The 15,622-nt window shown below is 38.2% G+C and overlaps 1 protein-coding gene across 2 annotated transcripts; it reads right to left on the bottom strand.

The window, feature by feature from the left end:
* Positions 1-764: 764 nt before the first annotated feature.
* On the bottom strand, positions 765-15,622 carry SLC30A6 (solute carrier family 30 member 6). Of its 2 annotated transcripts, XM_064414739.1 has the most exons (14): positions 15,498-15,622; positions 12,939-13,025; positions 12,250-12,334; positions 11,167-11,209; positions 9,083-9,148; positions 8,568-8,648; positions 7,307-7,342; positions 6,421-6,515; positions 5,607-5,655; positions 3,682-3,801; positions 3,285-3,387; positions 2,933-2,980; positions 2,297-2,365; positions 765-1,283 (listed from the first exon to the last, which is right to left on the bottom strand). In XM_064414739.1, the coding sequence occupies exons 1-14, from the start codon at positions 15,498-15,500 to the stop codon at positions 786-788; spliced, it is 1,383 nt and encodes a 460-aa protein (XP_064270809.1). In that variant the 5' UTR covers positions 15,501-15,622; the 3' UTR covers positions 765-785. The 2 variants fall into 2 exon arrangements, with proteins under 2 accessions (XP_064270809.1, XP_064270810.1); XM_064414740.1 differs by lacking the exon at positions 9,083-9,148.

Below are 15,622 nucleotides of genomic sequence, written 5' to 3'. Positions count from 1 at the left end.
TCAGAAACAACAGTCATCTGATGTGTATCCTCAACAGGGTTATTCGTAAAAAAGAGGTGCTTGTAAAATCTTAAGTTTTAAGTATTTTATTTCCCAGTATATTGCTAAATAATTTTGCAGTTAAACCAAAAAGTAAGAAATATCAGAGATGAGTATGGAATACTTACAACTAGAAAATGGTTGCTGAACCATCTGAATTTCTATAAAAGCATCAATAAAAATGTAAAAACACGGTCTTGCAAGATCAATTACAACCTGAAATGCCAGATTGTCTTCACAATGGCCACAACATGAATATTGATGGATTTTTGCAATCAAAAACTAATTGTGATTTGGCCCAAGCATGGCTTAGTACAACAATCAAACACGTCTGAAAATTTGGACTTGTATTTCTGCCATTTCCTATTCTCTGAGCTATTCAGCATCCAGTAATTCTCATTAGAATAAAAAAAAATCTACCTGGTGACAATTTTATTCTCTTATGGAGTTGTGCTGCATCTCAATACATTCTTGGATAAATGAAGAAAAGTGGATAAAAAAGATGAGTAGAAATAGACACCCTATAAAAACTACTTGTAAAGTATTGTAAATCTGCAAAATATCTGTGGCATTACACAGGCTACTGCTGATGCAAAGGAAGAAACTGCTATTTAACCACTTCATGAATATGAACAATGCACTTGTTCCCAGCCATTCAGAATGATGTGACATTCCAAATGTTTATAAAAATTGGGTAATAAAAGAATTAAGTCAATACCCTTAAGTATAATAAATAATGATGTTTATTATGGTCGGGGCTGACCACGAGCGTTTGTTCCATATCTGCCTGGGACATTTGCAAAACCAGTTCTGAATCCTTGAGCTGCTCCAATTCCTGGTATTCCAAGTCCTTGATTGAGTACACTGCTGTAGGGTGCAGATCCATGATTAAAGCCCAATCCATAGGGCTTTGTCTGAGTGTTTAGAAGGATGACTGGATTCACATTTTTGCCTGGTGTGTTAAAAGAAAATTCTGGTGGTGGGCTGCTGGGCTTAGCTGGAGTGGAGGTAACAGGGTTCAAATTGTCAGCAGCTTTCAAAGATGGCATTGGAATAATGTGATGATCCGAAAGGTTCAGAATATTGTTTGCAATAGGCACAGATGATAAGGTAGGTCTGATCCAGTCATCTTTGAAAATCTGAACAGTCAAGGTAGAGACCAATGTGTATAATCTGTTAGTGACATGGGCAAGTACCATTTGCTCATTTGCATCTCTCCGAATTCGGACATGGACTGATCCAGCCTAGAAAGGGATAAAAACAAGTTGGCTGTTAATTATTACCCCCATAAAGATTCTCCACATGCATTCAAGAAGAGGAAAATTATCCTGCAGAGAATTACACAAAGACTTTTTGCAGTGGAAACTACAGTCTAAATTAAGAACCTTATTATGGGATACATTTTGATCTTTCCTAATGTGTTGCTTTCTTATGAACATAGCAAGATGATCATTCAGGAGAAGTGAGTCAGAACCAATCTATACAATACAACATGTGTTGGCAAGAAAGGCAACAACTGGGGGAGAAAAATGGCTCAAAAGAACAAAGTACAAAGTTAGGCATAAGTGGCAGAACAGTAAACTGAAAGCTAGTTTTACATCAGAAAGAGAGAACAGATGCTTTTTTTGTTGTTCTAAGAAGGGCAGCATACTGGAAGAAACCAATGAAGAAATTTTCTAAGAGTCTTACTTTTCCAGCTGTCACAAAATACCTGCATCAATTTAGGAATAACCAAGTTCTGCGTGATCATTTTGTATTACAAAATATACCCCTTCATTTCTTTCAGCTTACAGAATTATTGGTACAGAACTGTAATTATTTTGCTCTACCTTCTCCCCTAGAAATGCTGAAAACATATGATTCTACTGTCTATTGTAGACCTTTGGTGCTTGAAGGGTTACACTTATTTCTCTCTTCCTAGACAATTTACACTAACACACCATTTCAAAAAATATTTTTTCCATTGATTGTCATTTTCTTCACTCCAAAATACAAAAGAAATTGTACAGTTGCAAAAATGCATGCTTTAAGCCAGAACTGCAGTATACATTAATAACATTAACCAACAACAAAGCTTTAAAAAAATGTAAAGGACAGAGGAAGAGAAGTTTTGCAATAAAGCACATGGTCTGAGTACTGACTCCATCAAATTTTTTTACAGTTAATATTTCAGAAAAAATATCTTATTTTATGTAAATTAAAAAATTAAATGGTGTCTGAAAATGAAGCCTAGAAATATAATAAAGGCATAACTTACCAAAGTGCCAAAACCTAATGTCCAGAAATGTTCATTTCGAACTTCCAACACACCATCCAAAGTTGAAACCTAATTTTACACAAACATCCACAAATATGAAAATAAATTAAAAGTTTCAAATCCCTTTAGAAACATATTTTTATACAGAACTGAATAACAAATAATTTTCAGTAGTGAAATAAAAGCTCCACACAGAGAACAGATGATGTCTGTTAATGTCACTAATGCTTATCTACCGCACTTTTGCTACCCTTAAACATCCAAATTCATCAAAGAAGTTCTAAGGAACATATTTCAAGTAACTCTTGCTGCCAAACTGAAGTATGTTCTTAACTTGATATGCTGTAATTCAACAGCTGCCTGTACTCCTTTTCCTCCTTCAACTCACATTTGTAAACCACTTCAATAGTAGCTCAAATTTAAATAAAAACAGCCTGCACTACTTAAATAGATTTGTTCCAGATACCTAAAAGACACTATTCATCTTGGAAAGCAAGATTCATATTTTCTACATGCCGCTAAAAAAAAATTAAAAAATAATTTTAGCAAACTTCTTGGACTGGTCAGAAAAGTTCTTCACATTCCTGAATGCTTATTAGCTGTACACACTGTGCTATGTATTATACACTGACTTACCTCTCTAAGAAGTTTATCTAACTGGCCAATCACATGAGGTGGGGTTGTCTTCAAAAAGAAGAAGTAAAGAAAATACAAGTTATAATAAAGATTAACTGGCCCTGTTGAAGTAAGAGAGCCTTTAAGTCTGGTCTACCCACACAAGAGACCAATGGCATTTTCATTAAATTCTTATGACTTCGTGATGCATATTTGCACAACCTTTAACATTATTGTAGCACATCATGAATTCCCATAGGAACACTGCCTATTTGCAAGCTTAAAACAGATTTCAAGCTTTGGGGTTTTTTTTAAATGAGGCCATTTAACAAAACCAAACCACAAAATCTGTTGATTTGCAAGGCTACCTTACCTGGAGTAGTACTTTCCCACTGTAGACACTCATGGGATACATGGTACCAAATGTCATCAAAGCAATTGCTATAGCAGAGGCTGTGTCCACAGCAAAGTAATTGCTAGGGAAAAAGAGCAATTTTAAAGAAACACTGGTATTTACATTTTTGAAAGGCAGAACAACTTATTTATGGTTCTTTTTTCGTTCTTTTAAATTATATAAATTTACAGAATTTTACATATACTAATCTCATTTGAACTCTCATTCATCTTGGACAATAGACAGATGCATTCAGAGTTGCAATACCATTCATACAAAATGCAGCTCTACATCAGAGCATTCCTTTATGTAAAAAATGTATTTTCCCACAAAGTGGATACAAAAAGAGCTACTATTTTAAAACAACTGCACATACTTGATTTCGATGAGCATGTATGTAATGCAAAGAGCCAGAGCTCCAGCAATATCAATCAAGACAAAAGGGTTCATCCGTGGCAGAAAGATGCTACTCAATCCTGGGATGATTCCACAAATACTGCAACAAAACAGAAAAAGCAGTTGTCAGCCAGCTATTCTACTTTCTCTTTCTACTCTGAAATTCCAAAATTACACCCATCATTTAGCATTTGACTTCTAACACACTTTGCTGTCATGGCATATGATGAGCACTGTAAAGGCCCCACTAATTCTGCTCAAAGGCTGCTGTCAGCAAAAATTATTCAATGTTTTTCTTCTGGGAACACAGCTCTGTGATATAGCTGTATCAGCTGCCTGCAACCCAAATGCTTGGTGGGTTCAATATTGGTATTACAGAGATGTACACAGAGAGAGATTTGCATATCACCAGTCTTCAATCCATCTGCCACCTTGGTTTAAAACTGTCCTAAAGTCAAAGCTAACTAATTCATGGAGTCTTAAAAGAGGAAGAAGACCAGCTAGTTGAATAAGAGGAGACCAAAAAAATGCATGAGGGAATTCTGGGAAAATTACTTATTTATAGCTATTTCCTGTCAATGGGAGTATGAAGAGAGAAAGGAGTTTCTGTACTTCCCAGTGAATGTAAGTGCATGTCATGTCCTGGAAAATTTTAAGGCAATGACAACATGAAATATCTTGTTGCTATGGTTAAAGCAAACTTATGTTTAGACATCATGTGCTGGCCTGCTTCTGTAAGAATTTTAATCAACATAATTATATACAGGTGCAGGTATTTTTTTAATCAGCACTGCTTCACATAACACATCTGAAATAGCTGTATACATACTAATTCAATGGGGTTTTACTTATATTGGCTTAACTGTATACAGGTTATCTCAAAACCCTGTAGACATAGTATTACTCTTGATCTGGGACTCCTTCAAGTTATCCATCAGTGCTCTTCCCCTTAAAACTGTGTTTCTACACTGGTAAGAGGGAAGTTGTGCTACTGTCCGTGATTGGTATCCACTTTTTTTTTTTTTTTACAATGAAACTTGGCAACCTAATTATTAGTCTTCCAAAAATATTTCACAGATTTTGGTTCTGATGATGTAACATCTTATACCCATACAAAATCAATTCTTCTGTTACCAAGCCAGCACTCTCTGCTCTCCTTAACTGTAAAAAAGATCACGAGATGCAGAAACAGATGGGTTTTGAAGCATACTTAACATGTTTTACAGCTTAGTTTAACATTTTTCTTTTGATACCGACAGATAGTTGGAAGAATGTGTATGGATTAAAATAAACTTCCCTGACATCTGACAAAGCTATTTGCAAACAACTTTATCTTGTATTTAGATATCCAATACAAGCAAGACAGTTAACAGACAAGATGAATGATCAACACTGCTTATATCCCTGGAAGACATGGACTTGCCAGTTTCCTGCTGGACAGGTGAGGAGTTTCCATAGCTATGGTTCAGTGAGTTACCTGTTTCATATATCACATTTAAACTCAACCATCTGAATCATTTGTCCAGCCCACAAAGTAAATAAACATAAATTATTACAAAATATATCACTCAGTAATGCATGCTGTGAAATGCAGCTCAGGTATGTACAGGATAATGCTAGTTTTACTATTCTCATCCAAAGAGAATTACATACAATGTACTGAACACATATATTCAAAAAAAAGATACCCATAAAGCTGTATTTCTGTTAGATTGATGTATCTGGGAAATATGGGAGACAATGTTTACTCCAGAGTTCATACATGAGACCTCCAGCAGGTAAAGATATTTTATAAGCTCTAATACAAGTTTATGCCTCAGTACTCCTCCAAAATGTTATTATACACACAAAACCAACACTGCCTTCCAGAAACTAATGATTTTGAAAAACAAAATAAAGCTTCACCTTCTACTAAGATCTGCAACATGTTCCTGAAGCCAGCTTGTACTGGCAGCTGCAAAAGAAAGAAGGTAATAAAGTTACCACAATTTTAAGTACCACTTTAAAGTTACTACATATTAAAGTACACGCAAGTTATATTTTAAGGGAAGAATTCAATAAATACACTGTGAATGAGTAAATATATCTCAACAGATACCCAGGCACTTGAAAAAAGACCCAGATCTGTCTTTTCCAGGCAGGAAGTACAACATCCATCTCTCATAATAATCTGAACTGATTAAATACAAATATAATTGCAGGTTATAACCATTATCTTTTATATAATAGAGTGTAAAATAGATATTTATAACTATGGACAATTTACAGGGCAATTTACAATTGCAGGAATGACTGCAAACCTGTTTCACAATGAAAAGGTAAAAGAGCTTTTCATTTACCAATGAAAAGGAAAAAAGAACTATTGCATTAACTTATTTTTTAATTCATTAATACATCCATAAAATGTGTTGAAAGTTCTGGTATCTGTCACATGACCTTCACTGATTGCATTCAAAAAATTCAAAATAAAGGATACTGCAGCATTAAAATAATACTTGGTTTATCATATTAATGACCTCAGACTACTTTAAGCCTTATAAGCAAACTGGAGTTGAAAATCAGATGGCAATTCTACTGCACAAAGTTACATTAACAGAGGTAATAGTAATATACAACCACTAGTTAAGGAAGTTACCAGACAAGTAAGTTATACCTTGATAAAAATAGGAACATTAACATTTTTTTCTGAATTCTTGTTACAGTCTAATTTATCACATACCTTCAGAGACATAAGCAAAAGGCTTATTCTTAATGGAAAGCATTGTAAATAAGTTGAAAAAGAGAGCCACGAAAGTACCAACCAGCAGTCGTCCCCTAGGGAGGGGAAAAAAAGTGTCTTAATTTCTCATAATCAGAGAACATGCCATCAAGCTGCAACTACCAATAACAATATCAAAATATTTTGCTTGGTTTCATTCACTGAGACTAAAAACCAGCAGGATAAACTAGTGTAATACTTAATAACCAGCAGTGTATTATCCTTATAAGGGTTGTACAAGATCACTGAACTTCGTACATTGTTATCACACAACACTCATAATGTTGAGTAACAGCTCTTAACCAACTGCATATATGCACACACGTATATATTTGCCCTTTGAAGATACAAACACACTGTCCCCTCAGCAGCACAGCTAAGAAGCTTAGCTTTCAATGGAATCATCCCATCTACCCCCAATCTTCTTCTGGAACTACTTCAGCATACATCCCACGTCCCATTCCTTTGCCCTGCAACACCTGCTTTACCTCTCCCCATGTCTTTATAGTCTGAACCCTCTTTGCAAAACCTTGAGTTCCCTGTTGACCACAGCATCCTTCCCCCCCACATACCAGGCCTTCCAGGAGGCCACAAGAAACAGAAGGAACTGAACTAGGAAAAGCAGCAATATGTAGTTAGATCACTATTTGAGAGAACATGAGCATTAAATTTCAATTGTACCTTGAAAAGAACTGTCTGCAGTATAGCCTGCACACATGGCTTGAAGCAAATGCCAAGGCACCAAAAGCAACTTTGTACTGAAGGTACTTGCATAACTAATATGTGCTAGATAACAATTAGAAACACAAAAGGACAACACATTTTACATGTCAAAATAATTTCTTACGTGTGTATCTCAGGCTGTTCCAGAAACCGCTCCGCACTACAAGAATAATTGAAAATTTAAGTTATATTCATACACTAAAGCCTTGATACCTGAAGCATGTTTTTACAGTTCCTTAGCATTAGCTGCCATTCATAAACAAAAACTGATAGATACAGTACTGCAAAAAAATGGATTGTTAAATAAACATAGCAACTTTTATAAGCAATAAAAGCATTTAACACTGAATCAAAGCAGATGTGATTTAGACTTCCCAAATATTTCCAAACTGTGCCAGCTACCATGAATGCTGCCTACATGACAAAAATATGCTTGTAAATGAACATGCAAAAAAATATTGCTACTGGCACCACCACCAGTGTTGGTGACCACAACAAAGTCTGAAATTCCTGACTTACAACCTCACACTAAGCAAGGTCAAATAAAGCATACATTGGATACTGGGGTGGAGATATAGATCTTTTTTCACCCACCAGTGAGTTAACAAATGAGCTTCAGTTGTAACAGAAAAATCTGCTAAGTTTGTGGAATTTCCTAAAATTGATGGTGGAAAACTTGGAGGTTTTGACAGAGGGTGATTCATTCCAGTGGACTGTCATTTCAATACACTGACCTTGTACTATAAAGTTACTAAGTTAATACAGTCCTTTACAAAGAAATTAGAGCACTTGAATAAAATAAGGGAAGGCATAATGTTGCAATTTTAAATTCTAGATGTTAACAAAAGCCTTTTCATCTTTAAAAACAAAAACAATGTTTTAAGCTAATGTCCTGAAATACAATTGCTCCCAAGCACACATGGTATGGCAAATTAATACTTTAACTAACTTTGAGGGAGTGAAGAAGTTGATGCTTTAAACGTTCAGATCCTTGATATATTATGAAGCTTCTTGACTTCAAAAAGTAACAGAAGTAAACCCAAAAAACTTTTATTTGTTAATGAGCTCAAAAAAGTCAAGATGCGCAAGGAAATTAATTAAATTAATTACACAAACTTTTGGAAAAAGCACCCCTAAAACCATTATATCTTTCCCTAGAGAGCTTTTTAAGAACATTTACCAATTTCCATCTTTACATCTAAAGCCTACACGTAGTGTAGTAAATGTAAGCAAGCAGTAAGGTTTAGCAGTATTTTTTTTAAATCTTTAAGTATTTTCTAAAGTATTTCTTCACATACAGCACTCATAGAATGCACGTGCTTTTGGTTGATCTGGACTGTATCTTCATATGTTGAAAAATTAAAGAAAACAGTACATAACCCTACCTTTCTTTCAGTATAAAAAGAGCACCAAGCTGTGCCAGAACTGTAGATGCAAATACAGCTAGAACTTCAAACCTTTCAAACCTGAAATTTGAGAATTAAGTTTAGAAACACTGAACATTGAACAATGCATCCAACAGAATCTTTTCTGTGCAAGAACCAGCAGGATACAGCTACTTTTTCCAATTCATTCAACAGCAGATAGATGGGAAGAAACTGGAGATTTTATAGAATATAGAATAGTCATTATTTTCAGTTTCTTTTACAGAATAGTCATTATTTTCAGTTTCTTTTAACACTCCACTCAGAGACACCTTAAAATTAAGCATTTCTTAATTCTTCTTCCTGTCCATTCCCTACTCTGTATTGTTCTTTGCACTAAGTCTTGCCCCTCCTCACTTTTAGGCTCTTTCACATACAGAGTATTACTGATGGCTGTTTGGGGATCCAGGCAGTGACAGCGAGCAAGGTATGAAATGCTGGATTATCAAACACTACATCTTGTTATTAGTACTTACCCAAATGAATACACTGGGCTGGGTTTCTTCATCATTACCCAGTAGCTTATTAGACATGTTACCAAACTGAAAAAAGGGGGGAGAATTAGACTGTGATAAATAACAGCAGCCTTTACAAACTGCATAATCTACAAATACACACTTGAGCCACCAGAACTTAACAAATGAATACAGCCACATCTTGCCCTGAACTCAACCTCCATCACTGTCACAGTGATGTTCTAAATGCTCCTCATGTGCTTTCTGAACTTGCCTAGAAATGCTGTAACCAGATAAATGCTGCTTAAATGAGAAGGAAGCTGATAAGCAAGACGGAAGAGTGAAAGAAAAAGCAAAGAAATCTCTCTATTAAAGTCTTCTTTTAGAGATATACCATGAATTTGATTTAGTACTCCAGAGTAAGTCTCAGGCCACACCAAGTATTGCCTTCCTTTTTCATGGTGTAATTTCTCTATGTATGCAGCCAAAACAGATTAACTTTCTTTGGCTGCATCCACCTACACAACCTCTAATCTAACTGGGCATTCACTGACAGCCACAGGTCTCTCTTGTTATCTTCTGTCCAAATTTTTCTCTCATACTGAACATCTAGAATCACAATTATTTTGGAATCTCCATGGTAGTAGTCAGAATGTTTCAAGGATGAGTACAGTTTCATCTGCCTATTATTCCTCTACTGAACAATTTTTTTCTCTATTGAACAATTTTTTCAACTGGAATTCACATAGATTCAGTGCCATCTGCACTTTCATGCAGTCCTTTTGTAATTAACAACAATGTTAAATCACACTGGATCAAGAACTCATCCCTACTACTGATGAACAATCACATCCTCACAACTTGATTCTCAGCTGCTTGGAATAAAAAGTAAAAAGGAAGTAATACTGTTCATATACAAAGCCATAAACTCATATTCTCAGTGAGACTATTATATGCAACCAGGCAATGACAAAGAAAAGAAGCAGAAATTTACTTTTGCAGCAGAATTACTGAGCATTGTTCCCCCTTACAGCAAATCAAAATTCTTGAAAGAGATTGCTGTGAGTTAGAATAATCTTCTAGTCCAACCCCTAATCACTCTAAGACAGGAGAGCCAGGGGTGTTCTACCCTCTTCTAAAACTAAAAGAAAAAAGATTTCCATACAAATGGGAAGTACATCAACACTCTCCCCAATTTCCCCAAGGTGAAAAAGGTATTTTGAGTCAAGATGACAAAAATTCAGTAGATACAAAATTCTAAAAGAAAGGCAAGATTCATTACAGTTAAATCTTAATTCGAATGCAGTCACAGATCAATTTTTTTTGTGCCTATCCCAACAAGTCTTTTTTTTTCCTGCATGTTTGCTGATGTCATTTATGGATGTTTTACTGTAAGTCAGATAAGTTATAGTAGGTAATGGACATAGGTGTGACTCAGAAAGCTGATCTATACATTTTATGAGATAGTGAGATAGCAAGTAAGGTAACGTAGGCTAATATTTTTAAAATATCTACATTTTATTTCCCAACCACTGCTACCATTCTGTATCCTAGATAAGAAATTAATGCATTTCATGTCTGCATTATCAATATTAGCAAAAGTGTTCAGAACTATCATACTAGAAGTTGTTTTAATACAATTTTGTTAGAATACAAGAAAAATACTGAAAATATCTAATGACCTTATGTGCAGAATACTTGATATCCAACTTGTGAAATATTTTTGAAATAGAATTACATGCTTCTTGTTTCCTGACGTTAAAACTGAGGGTTACGTCACCATCAGTGACTACGGCATTAGGAAAATGTTCTCAGAAAACAGCCAGACAACAATTTTGTGCCATATTGCTTTATGTTGTCACGTATGTGCACAGAGAAATCTCATGATTGAACTAATCAGTTACTAGTCTTTCTCAACATAGCTATGGTGGGGTTTACAATCTACTTATTGTGTGCAATTTTATACTCATTTAAGTTATATTTAAACCCATTACTGTTTCTATACTGATGACTATGTTACATATCTTTGAACCTGTATGTAAATTTTAAGTGTATAGAAATATACAGACAAAATGAACAGTAAGACAAAATGGGAAAAAACTCACCTGAAAAGGTCAAAGATTGTCAAATATGTGTAAGCAGTTAAAGCTGTAAATAAAAGTAAATATTAAAACTTAATACTTAATTTTCAATGTAAAAATTACTTGTTTTTTGTGCAGCTCTTTCCAATCTTCTACCTACATAAACTGCCTCTGCTGATAGAACAAGTCTCTGTCATTCTAAAGACACCAATATATTTAATGTCATAAGCAGGTTGATGATGGCAATCCTACTTCAACTAAAGCACGTAATAAAGCCCAGATACAAAAGGTATCACATTTGTGACTAAGTTGTGACTTGGAATTTAAGCACCAGAAAGTCAGCAGATCTTCCAGAAACACATCACTTACCATAGTAAGAAATCTCTTATGCGTGTTATTCCAGTGAAAAGTAGGTTAAACTGAATGTTTTACTTGTTTTGCATCTCTAACCTATCTTGAAACTGAAAGAAAACCTGCACCAAAAATTAAAAACGAAAAAAGCATTCCATTCTCAGCACAAGTGATGGGAAGCACCTATCCAAAAGCAGAAGTGACACAGAACTGCATTGGGTCTGTCTGATCTGGAGCTCATTTCTCCACAGCAGCCCTCAGTGCTGTGCTTCACAGTGGCAGCTACAGAGGTGTTGAAAACACTCCAGTGTTTTGAGCATTCCTTGGAAGCAAAGAAGTCTTAAGGCTATTCCACACTACAAACATCCTCATTCAACTGTAAGTCAGGGTCTCTGCATGTCACTGGTACTGCTTGTACAAGGAACAGGTTTGAGGACTAGTAACTCAAAAGTCTACTGGTTTTCAGTCTTAAGGATGAAGAAGCTACTGCAGGAAGCAAATGACCAGCAGGACTGAAAAACTGTGCAAACTTTGAAGGACTTCCACCCATCCAAACTTGTCCATGAAAATTGCTTCTAAGCTGACTGCAGCAAATCCACAGGAAGCACTTTCTGAACCTGGCTGTGCAAAGCCCTAACTCCATTAAGTACTGGATTTCAGCACTCCAAAAGTGCTGCTTTTTCAGTCAGCTGGAACACCACAAGCTAAGAAACACATGGTAGTTTGTTATAGTTTCAGTACATGAGAGCCACCTACCTATGCTGTTTGTAGAGCTGCACCACATGAGCAGGAAGCCAATACATATTAAATTTATAGCACCAAACAGTAAAATCTTCCAGGACTGTTGATGAGAATAAATACATATTTACACACTCCAAAATTTACAAGACAGAAATACATCTATCTGGTCTTAGAAAACAATACTGCAGTACTTGGTCATGCAAACAGAACTGGCTTCTCCTCCCTCCCAAAAATTCACCACTCATTTCAGAACAGCAAGCCATTATTCTATTTTTAACTTTACAGATTATTTTAAAACTCATTTATGAATGCCACCATGCTAAAAATACCTTTTTGGTCTACAAAAATCCCACCCATCTATAATATTTGCATTTCATTACAGCACACAGCATCTGAGTTTTGAATACCAACTCATGCAACTTTATATTAGTGGGTTCCTTTATTTGTGCTGAAACTTCAATCCCAAAAACATCTGAAAACATTCAGTTTACAGTTCTATTGAACCCACCAGATATAATTCTGGAGAACACTAATTCACAGGGAGAACACACAGAAGCTATACAACTCCAACGACTATTTTTTTAAGCACAGCTAGAAAAATTCAAAGAAAAAAATTCATAATATATTTAAGTTAATAGTGTATTTTAACTTACTACAGCTAATGTATTTTTATTACAATTATGATTTTTTTAACCAACACTTACCCTTCTGTCTGCTGCAACCAACCTAAATTCATGTGTTAACTTTCCAACCAATGATCTCTGTGATTTGCGGAACAGGTGTATTGTCCCCTTAAAAAAAATCAGTAGTTTAATTAAAAACTTTATTTAAACCTAAATTTAAATTACCAAAAAGGAAATCTTCATTTATGAACTATTTTCACAATTATATCAAAGACTCGAGTGAACTTTTTGTTAACCAGAAATATCACAAACTTTAAACTCAACAATATTTTGGTAACCATCTCACATGGTTTATTATATTAGAATGACAAATCACTTAGAATCAAGCTTCATTTAGACATAACCCAGAAATCAGGTTTACTGGAAAAGACACTGAAGTATCACCTAAAGAGTGGGTTTTAACTTTCATTTAGATGAAACTACTACAAGACAGCTGAAAAACACAAATATTTTTCTTCATCAAAGCACACTTCCCACCCAAAGGCAACGGATTTATTAAACAGGAAAATACTGTTTATAGATCTATAAAGGAGAACCCACCAGAGAAGTAAAAACAATGCTGGTGATGTTGTAGACACGAGGCCAGTAACAAAATGAAACACACCAACAAAACGAAATATACCAACAAAACGAAATATACCAACAATGATTGTTGGCTCTGACTTAACCCAAGGGGCTGCTACACGGCTCTCCTGCAAGCCTGACAGGGAGCAGACTACCAGAGAAATTAATCTGACATGACACTTGTCTCCCTTGCTTCGGAGGGTCCAAGCTGCTGGTTGTCCTCTGTTCTGCTCTCCCCACAAAGAAGTAAGCTTTCCACATGAAAAACCCTTCTGATTTGCAATAGAAATCTGTGGACTTGTAATGGATGGTCTGGCATCTGCAGCAGTTTGGGGCCAGATTAAATAAGGCTTGATTCTAAGCTATCACACCTTAGCTGCTAGCAGAAGGCAAAAAGACTTACTATGGGTTCTTCACCAAAATAATTTCAATTAACTTTCAGACATTTTGTCAACACAGCTGCATCACTTCTGAGAAATAGAAGTGTGCCATGAATTAAACCTTAAGCACTACCACATATCGCAAGTTCAGCTCATCTGGGACAAAACACAGACTTACTCTTACTTACTCTTTTCTTTATTAGCAAATCATTACATGATAATTTTAATTCTTAATAGACACGTGCAGGGTGCCAGAACACCTTGGAAAGCTTCTCTAACAGGCAGTGGACAGCCTGCTTATGAAAGCTGCTGTCTTACAGAATCACAAAGAATAACAGAATATCCTGAGTTGGAAGGGACCCACAAAGATCATAGAAGTCCAGCTCCTGGCCCTGCACAGGACACCCCAAGAGTCACACCATGTGCCTGAAGCACTGTCCAAGCACTTCCTGAGCTCTGTCAGGCTGCTGCTGTGATCACTGCCCTGGGGAGCTGTTCCAGTGCCCACCCACCCTCTGGGTGAAGAAACTTTTCCTTATATCCACCCTAAACCTCCCTGACACAACTCCAGGCCATTCTCTCAGGTCCTGTCACTGGGCACCACAGAGCAGAGATCAGTGCCTGCCCCTCCTGTTCCCCTGAGAAGGAAGGTTAACTGCAGTGAGGGCTCCCCTCATCTCCTGAGGCTGAACACACCGAGTGACCTCAGCCACTCCTTCCATGGCTTCCCCTCCAGACCCTTCACATCTCCGTAGCCCTCCTTGTCAGCTCTGCACCCAGCGCTTTCCCACACGGTCGGCACTGTGCCACTGCCCAGCCACACCTCCCTGTTTACAAAGGATGCCGTGCCTCAGAGCTGTGTACTCGGTGCCACAGGGGACCTGTGCAAACCCAGGCAGGTCACAGCCCACCCCTGGGACAGCTCCAGCTCAGCACGGGTTGCCCCTTGGCAGGAAGGCATCCCTAGATCCCACAGTTCTGCCGAGAGCTCGGTGCGGGCAGGGCGGCTGCCCCACACCTCAGCCGGCCCCTGAGGCGCTGGAAGAGCCCCAGCAGACGAGATTGTGCAGCCAGCGGCACTGACTGCTCCGACAGCTGACAGCACCTCTTATGGACACCGGTGTCACCCCAGCGGGGCTCAGCACGACAGGGGCACTTTTCGCCGCCCAGACGAACAAGCACACGCGGCGGTCGTGCCCCAAAGATCGGGTTTTCGTCTTTGTGAGGCGAGCCACAGAGTGACAGCCTCGACCCCGGGGAGCAAGCGCCCTATAAGCTGTTTGTCCTGCGGCGAGTGCCAGCTCCTGACCGATGTGCCGCTGAGGAGAGCTCCGAGGCTCAGACCGCGACCCCGTTCGAGAGGCAGCTCCGGCACAGGAGCCCCCACGGCCCCGACACCCGGCCGCGGCCCGGTGCCGGCGCTGGAGGGGCGGGCGGAGAGCCGCGAGGGGGAAGCACGGCACGGGCAGCGGCGCCCCGCGCTGCCCCGGGCCCGCTACGGGCCGCGCCCGCCCGATGCCCCGCGGCGCCGCCGCCCCGGCGAGGGAGCGGGCGCTGCCAGCGGCCTCCGCACGCCGTGCTCCACGCAGGACTTTCCTTCCCCTTTCCCTCCTTGCCCCCAGCAGGGGCCACTCACCATATTACTCCCCGCAGCGGAAGAGACGGCGCCATGCGAGGCCGGAAGGGGCGGGAGAGGTTCCCGTCGCCGCGGCAACCGGCGGGCCCGGCGGGACACGTGGCGGAAGCGGCGCCCGCCGGGAG

The sequence above is a fragment of the Passer domesticus genome, chromosome 3, assembly GCF_036417665.1.
Source record: "Passer domesticus isolate bPasDom1 chromosome 3, bPasDom1.hap1, whole genome shotgun sequence".
Lineage (NCBI taxonomy): Eukaryota > Metazoa > Chordata > Aves > Passeriformes > Passeridae > Passer > Passer domesticus.
Note: the sequence above shows the minus strand (reverse complement) of the source record. Positions and strands in the feature narration are given on the sequence as shown.

Excerpts from the sequence above, each read along its gene's own strand:
- SLC30A6 (XM_064414739.1), bottom strand. Across the intron at positions 7,343-8,567 it reads CTTTTTATACTGAAAGAAAG|TGCGGAGCGGTTTCTGGAAC; the intron begins GTAGGGTTATGT and ends TTATTCTTGTAG. Across the intron at positions 6,516-7,306 it reads GAACAGCCTGAGATACACAC|GGGACGACTGCTGGTTGGTA; the intron begins GTAAGAAATTAT and ends TCCCCTCCCTAG.